The sequence below is a fragment of the Ambystoma mexicanum genome, chromosome 1q (assembly GCF_040938575.1).
Source record: "Ambystoma mexicanum isolate Mex_15411 chromosome 1q, UKY_AmexF1_1, whole genome shotgun sequence".
In the NCBI taxonomy this organism is placed as follows: Eukaryota; Metazoa; Chordata; class Amphibia; order Caudata; family Ambystomatidae; genus Ambystoma; species Ambystoma mexicanum.
Window position 1 is genome coordinate 1,028,948,040 of NC_090922.1, and position 22,087 is coordinate 1,028,970,126.

Here is a 22,087-nt window from a genome sequence, read left to right on the forward strand (position 1 = left end):
ATTTATCAAATGGTCCAGCATATGCGCAGGAGGGATAAGTGCCAATCGGTAAATCATATTATTATTGTCCAGTAATAGACAAGGGACATTATAAGAGATTTAATTTCTCAATTATTTTACTACATAGGCTTTTGCCCACCATATTGTTGATCTGGAGGTTAAATTAAAAATACCAACATTATGCAAGGATGAACACAATATATGATTTGATGGCACGATAAGCATACAAATTTCTTATGATTGGCTTTACATATTCATTTTGTGAAAGGGACATTGAATATTATGTACCATCTTCTGATCCTTCAACAACCAGCGTGGCTTCAACCATATCTGTACTACTGATGTAATCTTTGCCTGCAGGAAATACCCTTTGTGGATGGTTTCTCAATTATCCATGAACTTGCAAGGAAAGGCACAAGCGGTAGACCCGTTTGGGGCCTTATTAGTGCTTGTCGGGGCACACCAGGGTCCAATGTTGAAAACTTGTTTCTGGGACGTGTAGGCGTGGACCTTTAGCTCCGCCCCTTAAACCCAATTAGGTCCACCTCTAAAATTAGTAGGTGCGCTTTTTGTCCATAAAGCAAGTTTATTGTACAACGGCCGGGAGAGTGGCTTAGATGACATCTAAGAGTCAAACTAATCCTGGTCTCTCTGAACCAGACAAAGGGCACATGTTATATCCAATTTACAATATTTAATGCACTCCCCCCACATAGCATTTCAAAATCATCCACCAACCATGATTGTTAGCCCTGTACAGAGAAAACTAAAACCCACACAGTTCATTGGAGACAGAGATTTTAACACAATTCCCTAAAACTTATAATTGCAAGGCTTACATTTTCAACACACCCCTTCCCAAAAGCCTCTCCATATTTGGTGGCAGCCTTGCCTCTTAGTTATAAAATAACAGAATTCCTATTGATGACGGACACAGACCTACCCAAAAATACTGAAGCACATGAAGACGAGCGAAAGACCCGAGGATTCCCTTGGACCTACTTGTGTTTGCTAACCGCATTGCCTAGACCTGTCCGGTGTCCGATTTTTATGATTATTACATGGCTGACCTTTTCCTATTCACATGAGTTTCGCCAAACTCTGACACTCAATCATTCTCCTAAAATGTATTACTACTGGTCTTCGCAAGTACCCCAGGAGAGCAACCTGCTTCAAACAACCCGCGTAATTTCACAAGATGCCTCTCTTACAACATGGAGCCCTCCATTTCAACAGAGATCAACTCTCCCCTTTCCCTCCAGCACTTGAGCCATCTACAAACTGACCACAACCACCCTGTTGACCAGGTTACGAAATCTGTTCCCTGACTGCTGACGGTCCTTTCAAACCTTTGTCATGATGGCGAAATAACCCTTCTGGTTAATCCAAAATGCAGAGACCCATGATCCAAATAGCAATCCCACCTCATATATTTTATATCTTTTACAACATTCGAAAAACACTTCCAATACAGGTGTACTGTTATGTGTGCATGTTATACCTATTCTGATCTTCCTCTAATGACCACCATTCATACAGTTAAACTCCACGTGCCCACATTGATTGCTTTCCCCGAGGGTGGAGGGGCCCTCCGTGTGACAATGTTCATCGTTATGTTTCTGCCCGCAAGCAAATCTACAAATGTATCGCCTCTACAGAAAATAACACAAGGTAACCTAAATGTAACACTTGCCCCATTTACCATAAAAATTGTAATATTTGTAGCAATTTGCGAAAGTAACAGAAATGATGACTGTGTCCACCCCTTCTCCTCCCCCCAGTTAGTGGTATGGCACACAAAGTTTGAATTTTTCCGATTTCCCAACAGACTTGCTGATATGCTGGGCATTAAAATCTCATGGCGGGACCTGGGCGAAAGCTCCTGGAGGTTTGTAATAGTGTTGAACATGTATTTTAACCCTGCAGTGACTACTTTGGAGGATATCTTGTTCAATATTACTAGTATTATTGATTCCCACAGTGCTTTTGACAATCGTCTCATTATTATGGGTGACCTTAATTCAGAGTGCCTAGATTGTTACTGTTACGATTTGGGCTCTACCTGTCTGCATTCTAGTTTAGCAAGAGCCAGAGGGCTACATTTTCAGTCCCACTGGATGCTTGTGATTTGAAAATTCTGAATGTTGACGTCAAAGGTGATATGCCATCAAGTTATACATGGCCAAATGGCCTTAATAGTTCCACTCTGGATTATGTATTTTGTTCTAGCGCCTTATTTTCTCACTTAGACCTCTTTGAGGCTGTTGCTAATGAGTGTAGTGATCACTCTCAATTGCTCTTCTGTTTGAGGGGGGACTGTGTCTCTACTCTAGAGACTCTTGTACCAACCCCAAGCCAGGTGAGACCTAGAGATCATGCTATTATTTGGCGTCCTATTGTAGCTAGGTGCTTTAATAATTGGATTGACCAGGAATTGTTTGGTGCATTCTCTTTACTACCACCTCAGCTCTTTGGTTCCTATCTACAGATCCTGCTCGGAGGGCTCACTTCTCAAAAAGTCTAAATGGGTCTCTGAGAGGTGTGTCGCTTACCCATAAATATAATAAAATGATTAGTGTAAGGAAGAAACAGCTGATAAGAGAGATTAGGAAGGCTAGGTTGTTCGGTGATGTCGGAATCCCTGTCATGTTAATGTTAAAAGGACATTTGTACCGCGCACTATCACCACCGGAGTGGTCCCCTGGCGCTCTGGCGGTTCTGAAATCAATAAAACTAGTCTATAGAAATTGTGGGAGTGGTTATGGACATGTATTGTTTCAAAGAGATGCTGAATGTATGTTGTCAGTGCTTGTTAATAAAGACAGCTCATGTTTTGGGAAATTATTAAGAGCGGCCCATGTTAAAACCTCCCAGTTACAGCCCATCTCTGGCTCCCTATGAAAGGCCTATTTTAGAAACTTTTATGCAGCTCAGTCCTTGGCGCCTATTAACCCGTTGCAAAGTAGCATTGCATCTATCAGGATTCAATCTTGGGGGATTCTGGAGATTGATATTGAGGGTATCGTGTTGGCTAATAAAAAAGCAAAAGCCACTAACGCACCTGGACCAGATCGCCTCTCTCACCTTACCATAAAGTCTGCTCCACAACTTTGGGCAGCAGTTCTCTTGGAGCTTTTTCAGAAAATCCTTGTAACTCAGCAGCTTCCCCAGCCATGGAAGGATGAAGTGGTGGCTGTGATTTTCAAGAAGAGCGATGGGTCGGTCCTGCAAACTACCGCCCTATCTCCCTCCTTGATGCCGCTTGTAAGATCTTTTCACACTTCATACTGCATGCACTTGAACGATGGGCTGGGGAGTCTGGTAGATTTGATCTTAATCGGGCAGTCTTCTGCAAGGGAATAGGTACATCTTTGAACTGCTTGCTGATCAAACTTTTGTCTATCCAGGGAGCATTGAATAAACACACTTTACATCTGGCCTTCCTGGTTTTTACAAAGGTTTTTGACTGTTGATCGCTCTAGGTTGTGGGCGATGCTGAGGGATTGGGACTGTCCTGGACCTTTGGTTAACATTTTGGAACTGCTCCATATTGACATCAGACTGAATGTTAAGTTGTATTAATATGGTTAATTTTCAGGTTGGTTCTTTGGTGAGCGAGGTCTACAGCAGGTATGTGTGTTAACACTGTTTTTATTTAATGTCTAAATTTTGGGTATTTGGGCTGCATTAGCAGGCATTGTGGCAAATCCCCCTAGATTGGGTTCCCTGAAGCTGCAATATCTTTTATATGCGGATGATCTTGTCCTGATGGACTGCACCCTAATTGGTCTTCAAAGGTCTTTAAAAGCTGTGGCTGATTATTTTGGGGATCTGGGCTTGGATATTAATGTTAACAAAACACAGACGTACACTTGCACACCAGTATTCAAATAGAAATTCTATGAAAAATAGATAGTCTAATTCATGGGGTGCATTTTGCAGGATTCGAGGTGCAGGGGAGAAGGACTCAGCCTTGGTATCTAGGCCGGAATACAATAGAGAACAAAAAGAAATCCAAATTATGGAAAACTGCGTCCCCTGCACACTTTCTAGATGGCATAAAGCCTAAATGAGTTAAACAAAATTTTGATATAAACTTAATATCTCTTATGATTCAAAATTAAGATTGACAGTAATTCATAAAGAAATTCAATAGATCATGTTCTTTTAGAGAATAAAATGGTCTTCTCGTTTTTATAGTTTTTGTTTCTGTTGGCCCAACGAGTTTCCAGATTCATATTCTCCATCAGGGGCTTAGATTTCAACATCAATTTCACAAGTATACCTCTCCAATGTTCTGCAAAACACAAAGTCCGAACCAACCAGCACCCTAACCGGAGAAACCGCATCTTTGGAGGCATGCTTAAATTATGCTGTGCTGGGTTGCCTTGAAACATTTCTGTACTGACAATGTAAACTGAAGAAAACTTTGAGCAAACCATATTATCACTGGGTTAGAGTTGGGCAGGTTCCACCCCTTAAGGAAGCCCCCAACAAGTGACGGTAACATTGTAAATATAATGAAAATGTATATAGTTGTGTGTATTTAGTTATTTATGTATATATTTATGCTTCCATTTATTCATTTAGTTATTTATGGATTTAGTTATATGGGTAAGGTTTAAGTGTGGGTTTAAGTTCTAGGGATTGGGTACATGTTTACTCTATGGGGTCTAAGTTAAGTTGGAAAACGTAATCTGGTGTGATCGAGTAGGTGGAAGTTTGCAGCCTGCCAGCATGGCTTTCCTCTGGTCCTTCCTCCTGGATGGGTGGCACCCGATAAGCATGAAGTGGTCTGTTCTGTTAGTCCAACCTAGGGCTCCCACCATTACCCTGTCAAGGTGGGGTGGGCTGGTGGAGCCGAGCCCTCTACAGGGATTCATGCCAGGGTAGAGAAAAGAGGGGACCAGTTTGTTATGTATGTTTAATAAAGAAATCCCTGTTGGCTTGGAAAATCCACCCTGGTGTCCTTTTGAAAGGGTCTACTGCAGGTAGAGGTGAGAATTCAGTGGTACTCATCTCCTGTTGCAGAGGAAAGTATACATGGACAACATGAATGCTGGTGTACACATTCTTCAGTGATCAGATTTTCTTTTAGATATATGTAGTGCAATTTCCCAGTACAACAGCATTTTTGTTTTTATATAAAAAGGAGTAGAATCAATAAACTAAACACACCACTAATAAAACCGATCACGAACCAGCCGCATAAGAGGTAAAAAAGCAGAGTCCTTAGCAATATGTTTAGACTATATAAAGTGCATTGTTTAAGTATATACATTGCACACTTACTTGGAAGGCAGCCTGGCTAAGGCTTACTGAATGTCCACACTGCAACAGAAAGTTCTTGGAGGTGCTTATGTGCTTTATTGCAATTGACCAACTCCCTGAGCCATGTGTGCTAGGTGGCCTCCGGGCACCAGGCAGTTAGTGGGGAACCACAGAGTCTTTACCCAGGCTGCGTCTGTCGGTAGACATGGGGTGGCCTGTAACGCATGGAGGCCGCCTGATTCTCCTGCGTAGCCCAAGGACTTATGTCGGCGGCGGTCCAGCACAATGAAGATTACCCCTGCATACTGTGCAGAGAGTCTTAATTCTATTAAAGACCGGCGGTGAACATTATTCTTGTTTAAAGGTCTCGATCACTGCCTCTGCAATTGACAGAACTGGCTTGAGATAAAACTTCTTAAATGAGCTATCGCTTACCCAGTCTGCTGCTTGCAAAATAACCTTCAGTGCCACCCTAGCTGTGAACGCCTTACTGGCCATAGCACATCTCACTGAATGTGCTCCAAACCTACCCAGGTCCATCCCTGCCAGCTACATGATCTTGCTGATACATCTGACAATGGTGGCCGCCGCTGCCACACTGTAGGGCTTTCTGTGCGCAATCAAAAGTTGTGAAACCTCTGCTGGTTGCAGCTCTTCTGTCCTGTACTCGTACTCTTATGCATGCAGCTAAGCACAATTTGGTTGTTCGGTCAAATAGGGATGAGATGGATGAGGAGTTGGTCTTCATCCTCCTAGAGAGCGTGAAGGTAACTCCATCCGGTCCATACGTTTTTCTATCTATGGCCAATGCCTTAATGTCTGAGACTCGTCTGCACGACACTAAGCACAGCAGAATGGCCAGCTTCCCTCATAATTGTCTGGGACCAGTGACTGTTTGTCGGCCAGTCTGTTAGGAAACGTGACACTATGGTCACGGCCCATAGCTGTGTATATTTTGGACCCGGTTGAACCCGAAACCGGGACCCTTTTATGAGCCTGACCACCGATGGATGATCTCGCAGTGGCGCTCGGTCTACGTGCGTATGTCCTATTGAAATCGCCGACCTATACACTCCCATGGTCCTGAAGGCCTTACCTCCTTGTAAGAGAGATGCCAGGAAATTGAGAAATGATACTACAGGAGAAGAAACCGTAGGTAAACCTCTCCTTCTGCACCAGGTTGACCATTTCCTCTATGCCGCATCGTAGCTCCTCCATGTAGAGGGAGCCCACGATTCTGTGATGAGCTTAGCCCGAAATGCCTGGACCATCATTCCCCGATACCTTACATGCCGTCAGAGGAAGAGTTCCCCTCACTCTGAGACGGTGAAACGACGCATTTGGGTCTGTGAGCAGGTGCTCTACTGACGGGAGACTCTGCTGGAAATCCAAAGAAAGTTCCATCGGAGTCGGAAACCACACTTGCGACTTCCAAATGGGTGCCACCATTATTACTGTTGCTTTCTCCCTGCTGATCTTTGCAAATAATCTGTGGATTATCATGAATGGGGGAAACGCATAGTGCAGTTTCCCCTCTCCAGTCTTGAAGAAAAGCGTCCGACCCCTGGGCGGTCGGATCCAATCTCCAGCTGAAATTCTGACTCTTCTGCACGTTCAGTCTGAAGGTGAACAGGTCCCTGTCTACTGGCCTCCATAGTTGTTGCAACTATTGGAATATCTTCATGTTCAGTTTTCTTGCTGTCATTGAGGTCCCTGTCTGCGGGCAATAATGCATGAAATGTTTCGCAAGTTCTGCTTGGAGCCAGCTTTGACTTTGTCCCTCCTAGGTGGTTTATGTACCTGACTGCTGAAATGTTGTCCATCTTCAGCAGAAGGCAACAGTTTTCCTTGCCTTTTTGTGAATGCTTTTATCGCAAATGACCCAGCTAATAGTTCTAGACAGTGTATATTACGATGTAACTCTTCTGATCGCCATTTGCCTCCTATCTCTAGCTCTCCGCATAGTGTTCCCCAACCTACTCTGCTGGCGTCTGATTCTATTAGGATCTCTGGCCAGTCTCCGAAGATGGCACGCCCGTTCCACATGTCCATATTCTGTAGCCACCACTCTAGATCAAGGTACCGCCTAGTGATGGTTCAATCCCTGCTGAAGATTTCTGATCCTCAACCTCTGGAGGTCTCTGTAATGTAGAGGCCCCGGAAATATGGCTTGAATGGAGGAAGCGAACAGACCCACTACTCTCGCTAGAGCTCTGTATAATAACTTGCCTGGCGAGACATACTTTGATCTCTCTCGATATCCCGGATCTTCCTCACTGGCAAATGTAGTCTTCTCATCAGTCATATCCGATTTCTTTTCATTGATCAAGAACCCTAATGACATAAAGTGTTGTTTTGTATATTAGTGTGTCTGTCTGCTAGCAGCAGTATATTGTCCAAGTATATAACTATGCAGATCCTTTTCCTCCCTGATCACTGCTGCTATCGGTGTCATGAGTTTGGTGAATGTTCACACTGTTGCTGCTAGACTGAAAGGCATAGTCTTGAATTACCAGAATCGCCCTGGCCAACTGAATGCGAGAAACCGGCAATATTCTGCTCCACCTTCTCTCCTATCGCATCTAATAAGGTCACTAGAGTTGTACGCTCTATGAAAGTCTCCTCCAAACAGATCCCCCCTGTTGTTCCAGAACTATTATGGACAATATTGGCTCACTTGCACCTGCACTTGTTGATTTCTGCTATGACTCTCTTGCTACTGGGCCTTTACTCTGTTACCTCAAGCACACTCTCTTGTGCCCCCTCCTGAAAACACCTTCCACTGACCCCTCACTCTTCAGCTGTTCTCATTCTACTTGATCTCTCCTCTGCATTCAATATGGTTAACCATTCCATCCTCAAAAAACAGCTCCACAATCCCCTTGGTATCTCAGAGTGGGCACTGGACTGGCTGACCACCTTACTCACTGACCCGTCCCTCACAGGTTATCCTGGGCCCTTTCTCCTCTCCCATCTCGATCTCCACCTGTGGTGTTCCTCAGGGCTCCAACCTTTCTTCCTGGCTCTTTAACATCTATCCTGCTCCGTTTGCACACCTAATTTCCACTTCATCCCCTCACTTCCAGAGCAATGCAGATGACGCACAACTCTTCAAACATCCCTCTAATCCTCTCCTTACCTCCTCCATCCTTCTGGACTCCCTATCTGACATCCAAATCCTGTTGTGCATCCAATGATCAGCAAGACAGAGATCCTTATCATTGGGACTCCTGCTCCCTCTTTATTCCCTTCACTCTGGCCACCCTCTATGGGCTCTCCCCCTTCTCCTTAATCTGAAGCTGAAAAACCTTGGAGTCCTCTTTGACTCCCCTCTCTCCTGCCTACCTCAAATCCAGGACATTACCAAGAACGCCCACTTTCAACTCCACCTCCTCAAAGAATCCTTCTTTTCCTACCTTTCCCCCGGAGGCTCAATGTCTCTAGAGCTCTGGTACTCCCTGGGCTGGACTACTGCAGCAGCCTTTTCTCTAATCTACCCTCTTCCTCTCTACCTCCCTTACAGTTTATCCAGAATAGGGCTGCAAGACATTTCCTTGGCCTCAAGCCCAGGGACCGCATCTCTCCAGCCTAAAGTCTCTACACTGGCTCTTGGTTGCTGCAAGGATCAAATTCAAATACCTCTGCATCATCCATAAGGCTTTCTGGGGCCGTTGACTACCCTATCTATAACTGACTCTCACCAAATACTCTCCCTCCAGATCTTTATGCTCCTCGGGCGTCCACTCTCTGCATGTCATTCGCTTCTCTGAACAGTGAACTGGTGGCTGATCACTCCCTCCTCTGGACGAGCCTCACCTGTTCCCCTCCAAGCTGGATCCTCTCAAATTCCATAAACTCCTCAAGACTTTCCTTTTCACCCCCCCCCCCTCGTTAACTTGCTAAACTCCTCAGTTGCTGAGATTAGTGACCAGGGTCCTCGTGTCCTTCTTGTACCTTCAAGTTTATAACTGTCCTCGCTGTCTTTCTTTTCGAGCTGCTTCAATTAACTGTGAAAGCTTCCTCACTCTGCCTGCAACATGTATATGGGGTGCCGGACCCGCTCTTGGCTCGGGTCTTGTATAAACTCCAGCTGTAGCCCTCGGGTAGTCTGATGGCACCCAAGCATTGCTGCAAAGCATGCGCAAGTTCTGCTAGAACTGCAATGTCCTCCCCCTTACCAGCGGATAAATAGAGGGTCAATAGAGGGTCTCACCTGTGTTAGAGCTTTGTGCTCTTCCTTCTTCCCTGCTCCTACGTCCTCTAGGAAATCTCCTTCTGGTGGGGAAGAAAGAGTATTGTGGTCTGCCTTCCCAGTAATGGGCTTTGTTGCCCTGGGGTCTACAAAGCCCATTACTGGGAAGGCAGACCACAATACTGTGAGTCCTCTCCTTCTCTCCGAAGAGATTGCGCAATTAGCATTGCCTAGCAGACAGAATGCTCTCTGTGCCCAAATGGCTAGTGTCTGCATTAACTTCCTCGCTAAAGTGTCTCTGGCTCGTTCTGCCAGGTCCATGATCTTAGCTAAGGGACCCGTAAGGTCCAGTACCTTTTCTTGGCAGCTTTTCCAAGATCTGTCCATACCATTTGCATTTGTCTTTGGCTGTTTTTGTGACAAATGCTGGCATCTTAGGATCTATTTCGGTTGCCTCTGGAACTTTTCCCGCCAGATCCGGACGTGGACATTTTCTTCTCTTTTGCTGTCTCGTTGCTTTGTCCAGTGCTTTTCTAATCCTCTGCGCCATATTCTTTGCTACCCGAGGCAATGGCTGCCAGTCTAAGGACCTGGGTTTCTGATATTGTCCGGATAGAACATGTCTGATATTGCCCCGTCACCGTCCAGATGTTTCTCTTTCCGTGCTCTTTTGCCACTTGTGGGTCCTGCCCATTCTTTCTCCGGCTTGTTGTCCTCTTCCTGTGATGAGGTTATGGCCTCTGGTGACTTCTTCTGCGTCTGTCGTCTTTGCCCATATTCGATTCCCTTGGGAGGGGGTCACGAGCATGGCACTGCTTATCTTTGCAAGAAAGTTTCTCAGCTTCCCAAACACATCAGCTGCCTCTGGGGCTTCTTGTTCTACCCCGTATTTGCAACTCTGGGGAGTAGCAGAGGATTTCCTCTTGCGGGTCTTGATACTTCCCTGAGTGCCTTGTTTCTCCTCGGGGCCTACTGGACTTGCTCTCCATTTGTTTTGGTGCCTTTTCGTGTTTCTGGCCTAGGAGGGATTCCTAGCACCTCCTTCGAAGCTAAGCACTAGATCTCGTGCCTGCTCCTCCTCACTCAATTCGTATTCCGACATTCTGGCTGTGTGGGTGCTTTGTGCCAATACCTGAACCAGCAGGTTCAATTGCATGTCCACTGCTCCGTTGGTATTGATGTGCAACAATTAGTATATTTCTCTTTTTTTTGTGGCCTGCACCTTAGCTCCCTGTTGTAGCACTTGTTTTCAGTAATGTTGCGCTGATTTCACTTGCCGGCTCTATGTTGTGGTTACCCAGCTGTTGTAGCTACGTGCTTTGCTGAGATGCTCTGTTCCGTTTTGCAAAAAGTGTGTTCCTCCTTACTCCGAATGCGCTGCTACGTTGATATGCACTGCTCTCTCCTAATCTTAAACCGGCACTATGGCGGATCCTAAAATCGCTGCTGCGTCTCGGATTGGGCTGTGAGAACCATGATAGCTGAACGTCCATTTTCAATATGGAGCTGTCACGTCTGCGATGCAGAAGCTCCCGCGCATGGATCGCCCCCCGAGGTGGAGAGTTGCTGCCACGCTCCTCTGGAGCTGTGCTGAGTCCTGCGGGTGGAACGGGACCGTGGACGTGCTGGTAATGCGGCACATGCCCCATTTTACTTACCGCGGAGTGTAGAACCTCTCCTCCTACCCGCGCGAATGCTGCGCTATTCCTATAATGCTCCGGCTGCTAAAGTAAATCCATGCGATGCTGTGAAATGTAACTAAACGCTGCGCGGGCCATTGAATATCGCTGGTTAATCACTACGTGTCTAAGCTTAATGTAAAATACTATAAACTACATATTCTTTAGAAAAAAACATTGCTCCATAGTGTTATTGCTCTACAGTAAGGTTGTACTTTTTCTTGCTGGGGAGCAAAAAAGGAAGAGGTGGAGCAAAGGACAGGAAGTGACTTACGGGCAAAAACAGGAAGTGCTATGGACTACAAGGAGTAGGATGAGGGGAATGCAGTTTTTTTTAAAAAAAAAGAGAAAAGGAAAATCATCTTGAAGCCATTTTCAGTTTTTGTTGAAACTGCTCAAGAGTACAATTAAAAGAAGTTGAAGCATAATGCTCGCTTATGCTAGGAGTGGTCCGGCACAGTTTGCGGGGCTGAAGTGATTAGTTTCAGCCTGGACACACATGTCCAAATCGGTCCATCTCTTGCTTCAGCAGTGGGAGGGCCTGCAGAGACCTCTTACTCTGGCTGCAGTTGCACAACGGTCTGGGCACTTTAGAGGGCCCAGCAGCACATAACTTTGCTGCTCCCTTTCCAGACGCAGGGCTGCAGAAAACAATAGCGTCGCCTGCCTGCCTGGCTGGCGGTGGCGGTGCTTGAGGTGCATCGCTCCACTTCCCAGCTGCGGCACCGAGCCAGGCCGCGGCACCGAGCCAGGCCGCAGCGGTGAGAGTGTGTGGCGCCCCTCCAGACACCACGCCATGGTGTGACTTTTATCTTGGTGCGCAGTACCCATCCACGCCATGGGTCACCTCAATCTAGAAAATGGCAGGATCAACTAGGTAATTGTAGATTTACAGAGCGGGGGTGGGAGGGTAGCATTGTCCGGGCCAGGTAAGGGTTGGGTTCTTTCAACACCAAAACTCAGTTTACCTTTGAAGGGTCTCCTGCGCTGCACACATGCAGGGGGACCCTTCATTTAAAGGTGCAGCCTGGGGGAAACCCAAGCTGTACCACTTCATTTATACAACACCTGTCTCATAATGCCCTATCGTGGGGTGGGGTTGGGGGGTTACATGAAGTTTGTGTCTCTAGGCCCAGCAGGCTCTGAGCCCATATAAGGGCATAACCGTCACACTCTGGGTGACTACAGCAAAACAAGAGGTGATGGCCATTCCCACCCAATACATGTCGCTCCCAAAGGACAGCCTCCTGGGATATCTGGGTTGACAATATCAAAAAGTACCATTAACCTTTGTTCTGCCTGTGTCATTTTTAGCCGTCTGCTGACAGATAATGTTTTAATTTGCTATTATAAATGTGCTACTTCCGTCATAAAGATGTCTTAACCGAGTATGCGTTCAGCCACTTGACTTGTATCTTATCTGTTCCTTGTACTGCGGTCCAGTAAAACGAGCATTGATAAAGCCATCCGTGTTGGCTTGGGCATGGTTATTAGATACGCATGTTCCAGACACTCATCACATGGCCAGGTAATCGCACCACTTACCAGCTGATGACGTCTTACGGTCCAGGTCATACCGTCAGAGCCTGACAAATGCCTACACAAAAGCCAAAACTATTGGCTTTTGCCTGTTGGTTACATTCTAGCATGCCTTCTCTCCACTAAGAAATGTATTGCATTGCAAGCATGGAAAAGGTAATCTATAGAAGACAGGGAAAACTGAACTCTTATGTGAAAATCTGGTACAGATTCTTGAATATGTGCTAGTTCCTACGAAATTGTTAATATTTTTTTAATTTTTTTGGTGTTAACTCTTACACTGTTGGATATTGTTCTACATGAATTTAATGCATTTTCAATCGGGTTGTGGTATGTTTGTTCGTTGACTGTTACTGTTCAATGTTTACTTAAAATACATAAAGCATGTATAGAACAAAAATAAATTGTTATGCATTTCAATGTTTACAAAACACCTGGACTGAAATGCAAAATAGAGGGTGATTGTTGAATACTGACAAGTCATGTTTTCACTAAAGTTAAACTGAACATAGCAGTGAAATATCAGGCTGCCCATTTCAAAACCTCACACTGGTAATCCTACCTCCCAAAATCTGAAAAAGCCACTGCGAGTGAATGTCATGTAAGGGTTAAGGCTTGGCCACTCGACCATTTATACCTATTTTGGTGGGTGAAGGGCACCGTCAAGATTGAATTACTCATTTGAATGCACCAGCTTGTATGGTGTCTGGAAATGCATAAGTGTTTCGATTTTGTGTGTGTGTGTGTGTGTACAAGCTGCATGCATGGCTCTGAAATAAGTAGTTGGTTGCAAAGTGCACACCTTACGTGTTGATAACGTTGCATGTAGTATAAGCGGAGAATCATTTCTGATGAGATGCTCTTTGTCAGGACTAGAATGACTCCGCTGGATTCGGAAAAGGAAGCAGAGACTTTAAAGAAGGATCTGAAGTTTTACTTTATGAACCCATGCGAGAAGTACAGAGCTAGATGCCAAGTCCCATGGAAGCTGGGGTTGCAGATTTTGAAGATAGTTATGGTCACTACACAGGTAACATGTTTTTTTTTCTCTGCAGTCCTTCCGAAGTGCAAAGTCAGTAGATTTAGGCTTGCCTCTCACCACATCCCCCCCCCCCCCTCTTCTTCGTCACAGGCCTAAAAACCATGCCCTGCGATCTCGCAGCAAGTCCATGCCCTCCGATCCCAGAGCAAGTCCATGTCTGCGGACTCTCACGCTTGTCCATGTAAACAAAAAATGTTCTCCGAAATGTCTTTTTGCCAACTGTTCTGTAAATACTTGTATCATCGCCATGTACTCCTGTTTCAGTCTCCGTTTTGAATGTGGCCTCGCAATGAAAGACTGTGTCCATTGCCCATATGAAGCAAAGTACTTTTTGTATTGAATATGCAATGATGTTCTTGTTGCTTTTTTCACTTAATAACTTTCCCTCGTTTGAGAGATGATTGGCTTAGTGATGTGAAGCTGGCATCCTGTGGACTTTGCAAAATGTGGAGGGGGGTTGTTGGAGCACTCTCAGGTTTATGGATTAACGTCTTCAATATGGATATGTCGTTATTTATTGGTGTTTTAAGGTGTGGGGGAGGAAAAGTGGACGTGGCAGAAACCTACTAACACATATATTTGCAAACGAGAAAAGAGGATCCAATATTGGAACCCTCCTGTCCCCTGCACACTATAGTTATCCCGTCATTAGACAGTTCTCAATATTCTAATAATTCAAAAACATGGTTTGTATTTCAGATTTCAACAGTTATACATGTCAAAACAACACAGTATTTGTTACATAAATAATGTAATGTGAACAGTAAGTTAATCCTCTTCTGTAATGGAGATTCAAAGTCCCAAATAAACAGCTTGTGTTGGCAATTCCAACATTGCCTTTGTCAAGTTCAATTTAAACAGCTGACACGTTTCGAGTTAAAACAACTCTTCTTCTTGAGCATCAGTTCAACTGTAAGATGACAATATACAAAAAATAGAGAAGAAATCTATGAATATTTTACCTTACAGTCAGTGGTTGAATAATTATTATCTCACAGAAGCACAAATCGGTCTAAGGGTGACCAGTCTTTAGGAGCAAAATAAAAGGTTAAACACATTTTAGGACGGTCTAGCCTATTTGACATTATGACTGAAAAGTTATTTGGGGGATACGCTGGTTTCAAGGTGTATGTAGTATCGTGACCATTGTTACATCAAGAATGCCGGGTGGTATCAGAAAACATCTGTCTAGGTTTTATACTTCTGGTGTTGGCTAGAGACTATTGACTCACATTGTGAAAATCTTGCTGCATTAGAATATTGATAACTGTCTATTGACGGGATAACTATAGTGTGCGGGGGACGGGAGGGTTCCAATCTTGGATCCTCTTTTCTTGTTTGCATCCTGTGGACTTTGGTCAGAGGTTATAATGCTCTGAGGCCATGTTATTGGAATTTAGTTTCTCCTGGCCCTCTCACTCCCCTGATAAGGGTCCAGTGTTCCAGCTAGTCGTCATTCACTGGCATTGGCTTACCTTCCGTCCCCCTGTTCCTGCTCACCCACACAATGCTAGGTGTGACCATTAGTTGGAGTGGGTTGGGGTGTTTGCTGTTTCCAGAGAGAAGCAAGTGTCTACCTTGCTTTTGGCATCCGGTCATTGCCATGATGACAGTTGGGCTTGGTTATGGGCTGCTTGGCTAATTGACTGTAGTCGGAGTGAAACTGCTGACTTGCTAGAAATGTATCCGAATATGTCTGCCTCGTGTAAATTTTACTCGCCAAGGGATGATGGCCTCATTGATGACCTACACCGTATTATGAGAACCATGTAGAACGGATTGGAGATACCCTGATGCATTGCATTTCGTGTCCATCAAATAGTTTGGAACGCTCCTTTCATTGAAGACCATGTTATGTGCCCATATGCAAAAGTATGTAAACCAGGGAAGGAAGGTGGGGTTACAGTTTCGTGTTCTGTGTGGGGAACAGGGAATGTGTGTTTCGTGTCTTGTGGATTTCAGTCTACTGCTTTGTCAAATGCTATTAAACACACCCACCTACACTGTGATTCCAATATTTGCTGAGTGGTGACATTTTCCATGAAAACTCCTATTCTTTTTTGTCCTCATTACTCTAGTTTACGAAAACACTAGTTACTTCCATATTTATGCCACTCTGGAATGCAAAATATCTGACTTGCTACTCCTTTTTTTTCTTTTTTTAAATTTTTTTTGTTTATTTTTTCTGTGGAGCTATCAATAGGCAGGCAACAGTTGCACTTGCATTTTATTTGCTGAACAATTGCTACTGCCCTCACAACATGAATCTCTGCCTCCTTGAGTGCGCCCGGACCAGAGTAAACCCTGGTTGCCGTGTTACCCTTCTGTGGTAACAACCTGTGCACATCCGCTACATTTAGGACACCCTCGACCCTGCATCCTGCTACACAGAATCTACATGGTGTCAAGACGTCCTGATCATCGCAGCTGAACTTGCCAGCAACGTGAACTGAACTGGAGAAGTCTGGGTCTGCCTGCGTCAGGGACCGGTGAGTAGTCCATACCCCAACCGGTGGCCCTTCGCGCAGGAGCCCGTTTCTTTTATACCGCTGTTGCGAAATAGCGACTCTATCCCACACTCACCCTGCCTCTGCCCACAAGTGGAGGCCTTGCTTGAGTAGTGGGGACTTGTTCTTCATTGCTTCACTCACCTTCCTGAGACCCTTGAAGAGACCCTATTTTGTCCATTGGCACCAGCGCGTGCAGGTACTTTTGAGCATAAGGCTCCTCTCTTCGTAGGGCTCGGACATCCTCCTAGTTAGGTGTATTTCTGATGTCGAACTGGGTCTAATGATTACTTGCACTGCCTGTTTTCCTCCCCATCTAGGTGGTCTACATATTACGTGCACCTAACTCCTTAGACCCCTCGGTCTTGTGTATATATATTGTATTGATTGTGATGTGTTGGTTTACTTTCGTATTATTGTGATTCTTTGCTATGGTCGATGTTACAAAAGCCTTGTAATAAATGTGTCTATATTTTTAATATAACACCTGTCTGGAGTAATTTGCAAGTGTCCTTGCTTTGTGTGCCCATTGAGGTTTTTCAGTCACCCTCACCCCTCTTGAGACTTAGTCTTAACCGCGCCATCGCTACCCTGATTGGTCTGGCTTGTCCAGAGGTTACCCTGTTCCAAGAAACTAGGCTGACCTTCTGAACCTCTGCCCCTCCAGGTCCGAGTTCAGAAATCCATCTTAACAGGCACCATCCCTGCTCAATATTACACAAATACCAGAATCCTCATAGAGACCCATTAAGAGTCTCAAACCACCCTGGAGTATGCATGCTAACTTATAAAGCGCAGCAAACCTAAAGGCATCAAGGCGCTGAGCAGAAAACCGCAAGAGCGGGAGGCATGGGAGCGGACTCAGAACAAACATGTTTTCAGTTGCCTTCAAAAGGCAGATAGTGCCTGAGTGCTCCTGATATGCAGCAGAAGTGCATTCCACAACATGGGTGCCAGCACTGAAAAGGATCTGCCACCCATCCGGGTGAGCCGGAAGCGAGGAACGGTCAGCAGGAACTTATCAGCAGAGCGAAGGTATCTCTTAGGCTGATAAAGAGTGCGCCTTGACTGAAGAAACTCGGCCCCAGTAGCATGAATGGCCCGATGAGCGGTGCAAAAAATCTTGAACTCAACCCGGGACTTAACAGGGAGCCAGTGGAGGCGCTGCAGGAAGTCTCGCAAGTGAGCATGTCTTTGGGCATTCGGGCCAGCCTAGCCGCCACATTCTGTAAGATTTGAAGTCTCTGCACTAGATTGGCCCAAATAGATGCCATTGCAGTAGTCAATGGAGCCCCCATCTAGCAAGTTTACTCCAGTCTGTTCCTAGATAGCTTGTCAAAGGCCATGGAGAGGTCGATGGATGCCAAATAAGTGCATCCATTAACCTTATTCCATGCCGAAACATGAAGGGCCTTCACCATCAAACCATTAGGTTTGTGGAGTGTCCTTTGTGGAATCCTGTCTGAAGGGGACTCAGTCAACCAGTTAACTGTGCCTATTCTTGTATGTGGGCTAAAACAGTGATGAGAACATTTTGCAATCTGCATCGATTTAATGAAATGGGTCAGTCATTTTTTGGGTCGTACCTTGTACCTTTCTTAAAAATGGGAACAACATTAGCCTAACGTCATGACACAGGGAGAATACCCAAGTCCATTATACTTTCAAACAGTATATGGGGGGTCGCTAGAACAGTTTGCTAGGTCCAGTTTCAAGGCATAATTCGTAAGGCCATTAGGCCCCTGGGGCACGCGACTTCTTACACCTATTTATTGTGTCTTCAATGTCCTCGCACTCAATCTTAATGTCCCATGGGGACTCAATGATATATTTGCTAATGTCAGGGTCAATTTCCTTGTTCATAGACCCACCTCCATAAAGAGCTCTAAAAAAGTTCATCCATTGGGTTTCAGTAACTGCATTCAATGCATTTGCCTGGAGGGAAGGGTCCAGATTATTAACTAATACCCAAAATGCACGATGGTTGTGTGTAATTAATGTACAGAACATGCATTCCACAAAGAGTTGCTTGTATTGATTTACAGAAATGTTTGTTGTAATTTCTTCAAATCGGGCCAAACATTAATACTCCCTTTACTACCCACTTTCCAAGCCCTTATGTCTCTATGCAGTTTCCTCTTCGCTTCCACCACAGTAGTTATAAACATGAGTCATTTTCCCCTTAACCTTGCTGGAGAATTTACAATTCTGTTTTACTCTATCAATCAGTTATCCCATGAAATCATTGACACACTGAGAATTAAATACACTCAACTTCCATACTAGGTGGGGTACGTCTAATAACGCCATCAAGCTCTTCATTCATAATTGCAATATTACGATCGGACCACCGAATAGCATTTCCAGAACAGGTTCCTTTGCCATTCTTGATACACGGACGTGACCGCGTTTCAATCCGAAAATGAAATTCAGCAGGAAGGATTGCGTGGTTACTCCAGTTGTTGTGTTGGACTAAAAGACTTACAAAGCAGTTAATTAAGAATGCATCAGCAAAAATATAATCCAAGGTTGAGAAGTGTTCCCCTCATCTCCAAGTAGCCGTATCGTTATCCTCTCCTACTGACATGGTCTTAATTAGGCTCAAACTCAAGGCCTCCATGGTTGACCACCACATCAAATCATTTTGAACTTTAGGCTTTTTAGGTAAGATCTCCCCAATCGCATCCCAATTTCCATTCAGTTTTTCTGGAATCATACAATTTTGAATTAATATCACCACCCACAAGGATTCTTCCATCAGGGTAAGGGTGAGCCCATGTATGAATAGCCTGAAAGAAATCTTGCAAATTAGCCACTCCATGATGTGTGTGTGTGTGTGTGTGTGTATATACATATATATATATATATACACACACAAAATATTTGTTAATCCATCAGAGAAGGTTAATGCCATTGGCATCACCCCGAATTGGAGATTGGGAATCAGAGACGCTCTCATTCCTAGAGTAGAGCCCACTGCCAACAGCAGGCCCCTCCAAGGCCCCCCACCCCATTACGTGGCCTTGCCAATTGAGTAAACACTTGATTGCCATCCAAAACGGAAGTTTGCAACAGTCATGTCTCCTGAATCAACATTATATTGCCCAATCTCAGGATTTGCATTGTTAAAATATTGCTAAACAAATGTTGGCTTCCTCTGGAGTTCCAGGATACAACTTTCAAACCTAACTGGTCACTGTTCCCATTTCTAACTTTCATGACGCTATGGTCCTGCTCTTTTCCACAAAGCAGATGTGAATAGAGCCCAGTTGCGGTCATCCATGTCCTCTTGTGATCCGACCAATTTAGCAGATCTGAAGCCCTGAATTGCAGGATTAATAGACTTAGAGGCCACCCCCTCTAATGGATTTATAGCCCCCTATTCCTGAACTCTTTCGGGTTGTAGATCAAAGCCCAATTCTTTCTATTCAGTCGCTTCTAGTTTTTTCACCAGGTTTGATTCAAAATAAATAAGACCGTGTTTAGTGTCAGCACGGTTTGGAAATGCTACACTGTCTGTCAGTAGATGGGAGTAGGCTTACATTTGGAATTTCAGCAGAAATGGGGTTAAATTCCAAGTACTTTGTTGTTTTTGATGGCTCCACTCCTCCCATTTAGTATTGGGAGCCCACTTCTGTCCTCTATCAGCCATGGTGACTAATCGTGTACTTACCAAGTCAGACTTTTTCCTTCATTGCTCCCAGTGGGTGGCGCCTGATAAGTATAGACATTTCTGGAGGCCTGTATATTCAACTTCGTAGTACACCCTTTAGTTGCCAAGTTCAAATTCAGGTTAGTACCTCTTACCACACCAGTTTAGGGAAAACTTCATTAGTTTGTAAATCGTTTTTGGGCGGTGGAGTTGTTAATGGGTACTTTTTTTACTTCGTGTGAAACAGACTGGAGAGGGGACAATGAACATTTGAACTTTCCCAACCCATTCAGAAACAGTTCATCGACCTCTGGAGGTTTCTGGATAGAACATCATTTTCTTTTGCCCATGTTTTATGGGGTCCAGAGTAGGCCAAACTTCGGTAGGTTTGTCAATCGGCTCAGAATTATTTTTCCTTGTGAACTTCCTTTTTGACGGCTGCTTGGCTTTAAAACAAAATGGATCAATATTTTGGGACCCAAAGCCACTTATTTGCTGCAAGTTTGAGGGGAAAACAAAAAAGGGGGCAAACTATGCCACCTCCAGGGGTTTACAGAATGGTAGAACTTCCGCCTCAGACTCTAGAGCAGTGGTCTTCAAACTTTTTTGGCCAGGGCCCCCCTGAGCAAAATTTGGGCAGGTCGGGACCCCCCAGAAATGCCAAATGGACAGTATATATTGCGCGCCGTCACCTGCTCCCATCAAAGTCGCTGGGCTCCCTCATCCCACTCCTACCCAGTCGCTGGTCTCTCCCCACCCCATCACACACCCAGGGCTCTCCCCACTCTGCTCCCATCACTATCCCATGGTTCCCGCCCATTGTGCTCCCACCATAGTCCCTCGGTTCCCCCATCCCGTTCCCAACACAGTCTGAGGGCCAGTGGCGGCTGGTGAATCTTTTTTAAGTGGAGGGGCATTAAGGGGAGGTTCGGGGGGTTTCCCCCCTGTGAATTTTTTTTTAAATAATAGGTTAAAATGTTGCATTGTAGAGCATACTTTTAACAAAAAATGGGTAAATAGCCAAACAGTTTGCAATTGTTGCTGGGAGTCCAGGGGGCAGGCATTGATATTTTATTTCTATCGCGCTCGTACACAAGTGTTTCAGAGCGTGACAAGGCAAGGGAGGGGAACAGAGGAGAATAAAACAGCGATATTACTAGACCCAGTGACATTGAGAACGCGCAAGTGTGAGGGGAAAAGTGCATGGAAGGGGGGAGAAGTGGAAAGTGCGAAGCAGAGGAGAAACAGATAAATAACAATAAATAAATAATAAAGGCAACAAACAGTGGTAGTGCAGCCAGCAATTTGCAAGTGCTACGTTTAAGGCAGCAGACAGGGTAGGTCTGATAAGTGCAGGAAGAAAGATGGTTCTCCTCAAGTTTTAGAGTGGCAGGGCGCTGTTCCAGAGGGAGGCCCCAGCCGAAGACGGAGATCTACCCCCAGCTCGTTTCTTTGATAAACGACTGACCCTGAGGGAGTTGGAGGTAGAGGAGTGAAGAGCTCGAGAGGGGAGGTATTTGCGGAGGAATAGCTGAAGGTATTTTGGACCGAGGCCCCAGAAAGCCTTGTGGACAAGGCAGAGGGTTTTGAATGATAGATGTCCGGTAAAAAGATACCATCCCTGTCCCCTGGGCCCCACTGGTCCTAACACAATGAACATGATTATGTGTATATGCAAGGCGCTGCACATTCATACAGCAATCACTCTATCATTCACATGAGCATCCATCACCATACACTCACTCATAACGCATCCATACACATGTTTAAATAAAAACAATGAACATAAACGTACCTTCTGCATTGGCCTGTGTGTGGGTGCTGCTCCAGCTGCTCTGTCCGTATGTGCGAGGAGGCGCAGGAGCTCCCCCTCGGACATACAGACATGCAGTGCCCCAGCCAGCATTTCCAATGAGCTATGCAATGCTGGCGAAGCAAAACGCCCCAGCACTTGCATGGCTCAGTGAGCATGTGCGGCTGGGGAACTAAACTGAACTTTCAAAGGGAAACAGTGTTTCCCTTTGACAGTTCAGCCAGCCCAGGAGCACTCCATTAGCTGGATAAAGCAGCTGAGGGAGTGCTCACTGTTTCACTGGGCTGGCTCCTTAGCTCCTCCATAATGGGTGAGGGGCCACTATGCAGTTAGTAATGTTGACCATTGTTGCTGAATATATCACAATTTACTTACATTTTAACACAAAGCAC

At 45.1% G+C, this 22,087-nt stretch overlaps 1 protein-coding gene across 1 annotated transcript in view; it reads left to right on the forward strand.

Annotated features, from left to right (window-relative positions):
- MCOLN2 (mucolipin TRP cation channel 2) overlaps positions 1-22,087 on the forward strand; it is a 1,022,745-nt gene that overhangs the window by 195,173 nt on the left and 805,485 nt on the right. The window contains exon 2 of the mRNA XM_069641702.1: positions 13,552-13,711. Within this exon, the coding sequence (XP_069497803.1) occupies positions 13,552-13,711 (160 nt within the window). The remainder of the gene's footprint in view (positions 1-13,551; positions 13,712-22,087) is intronic.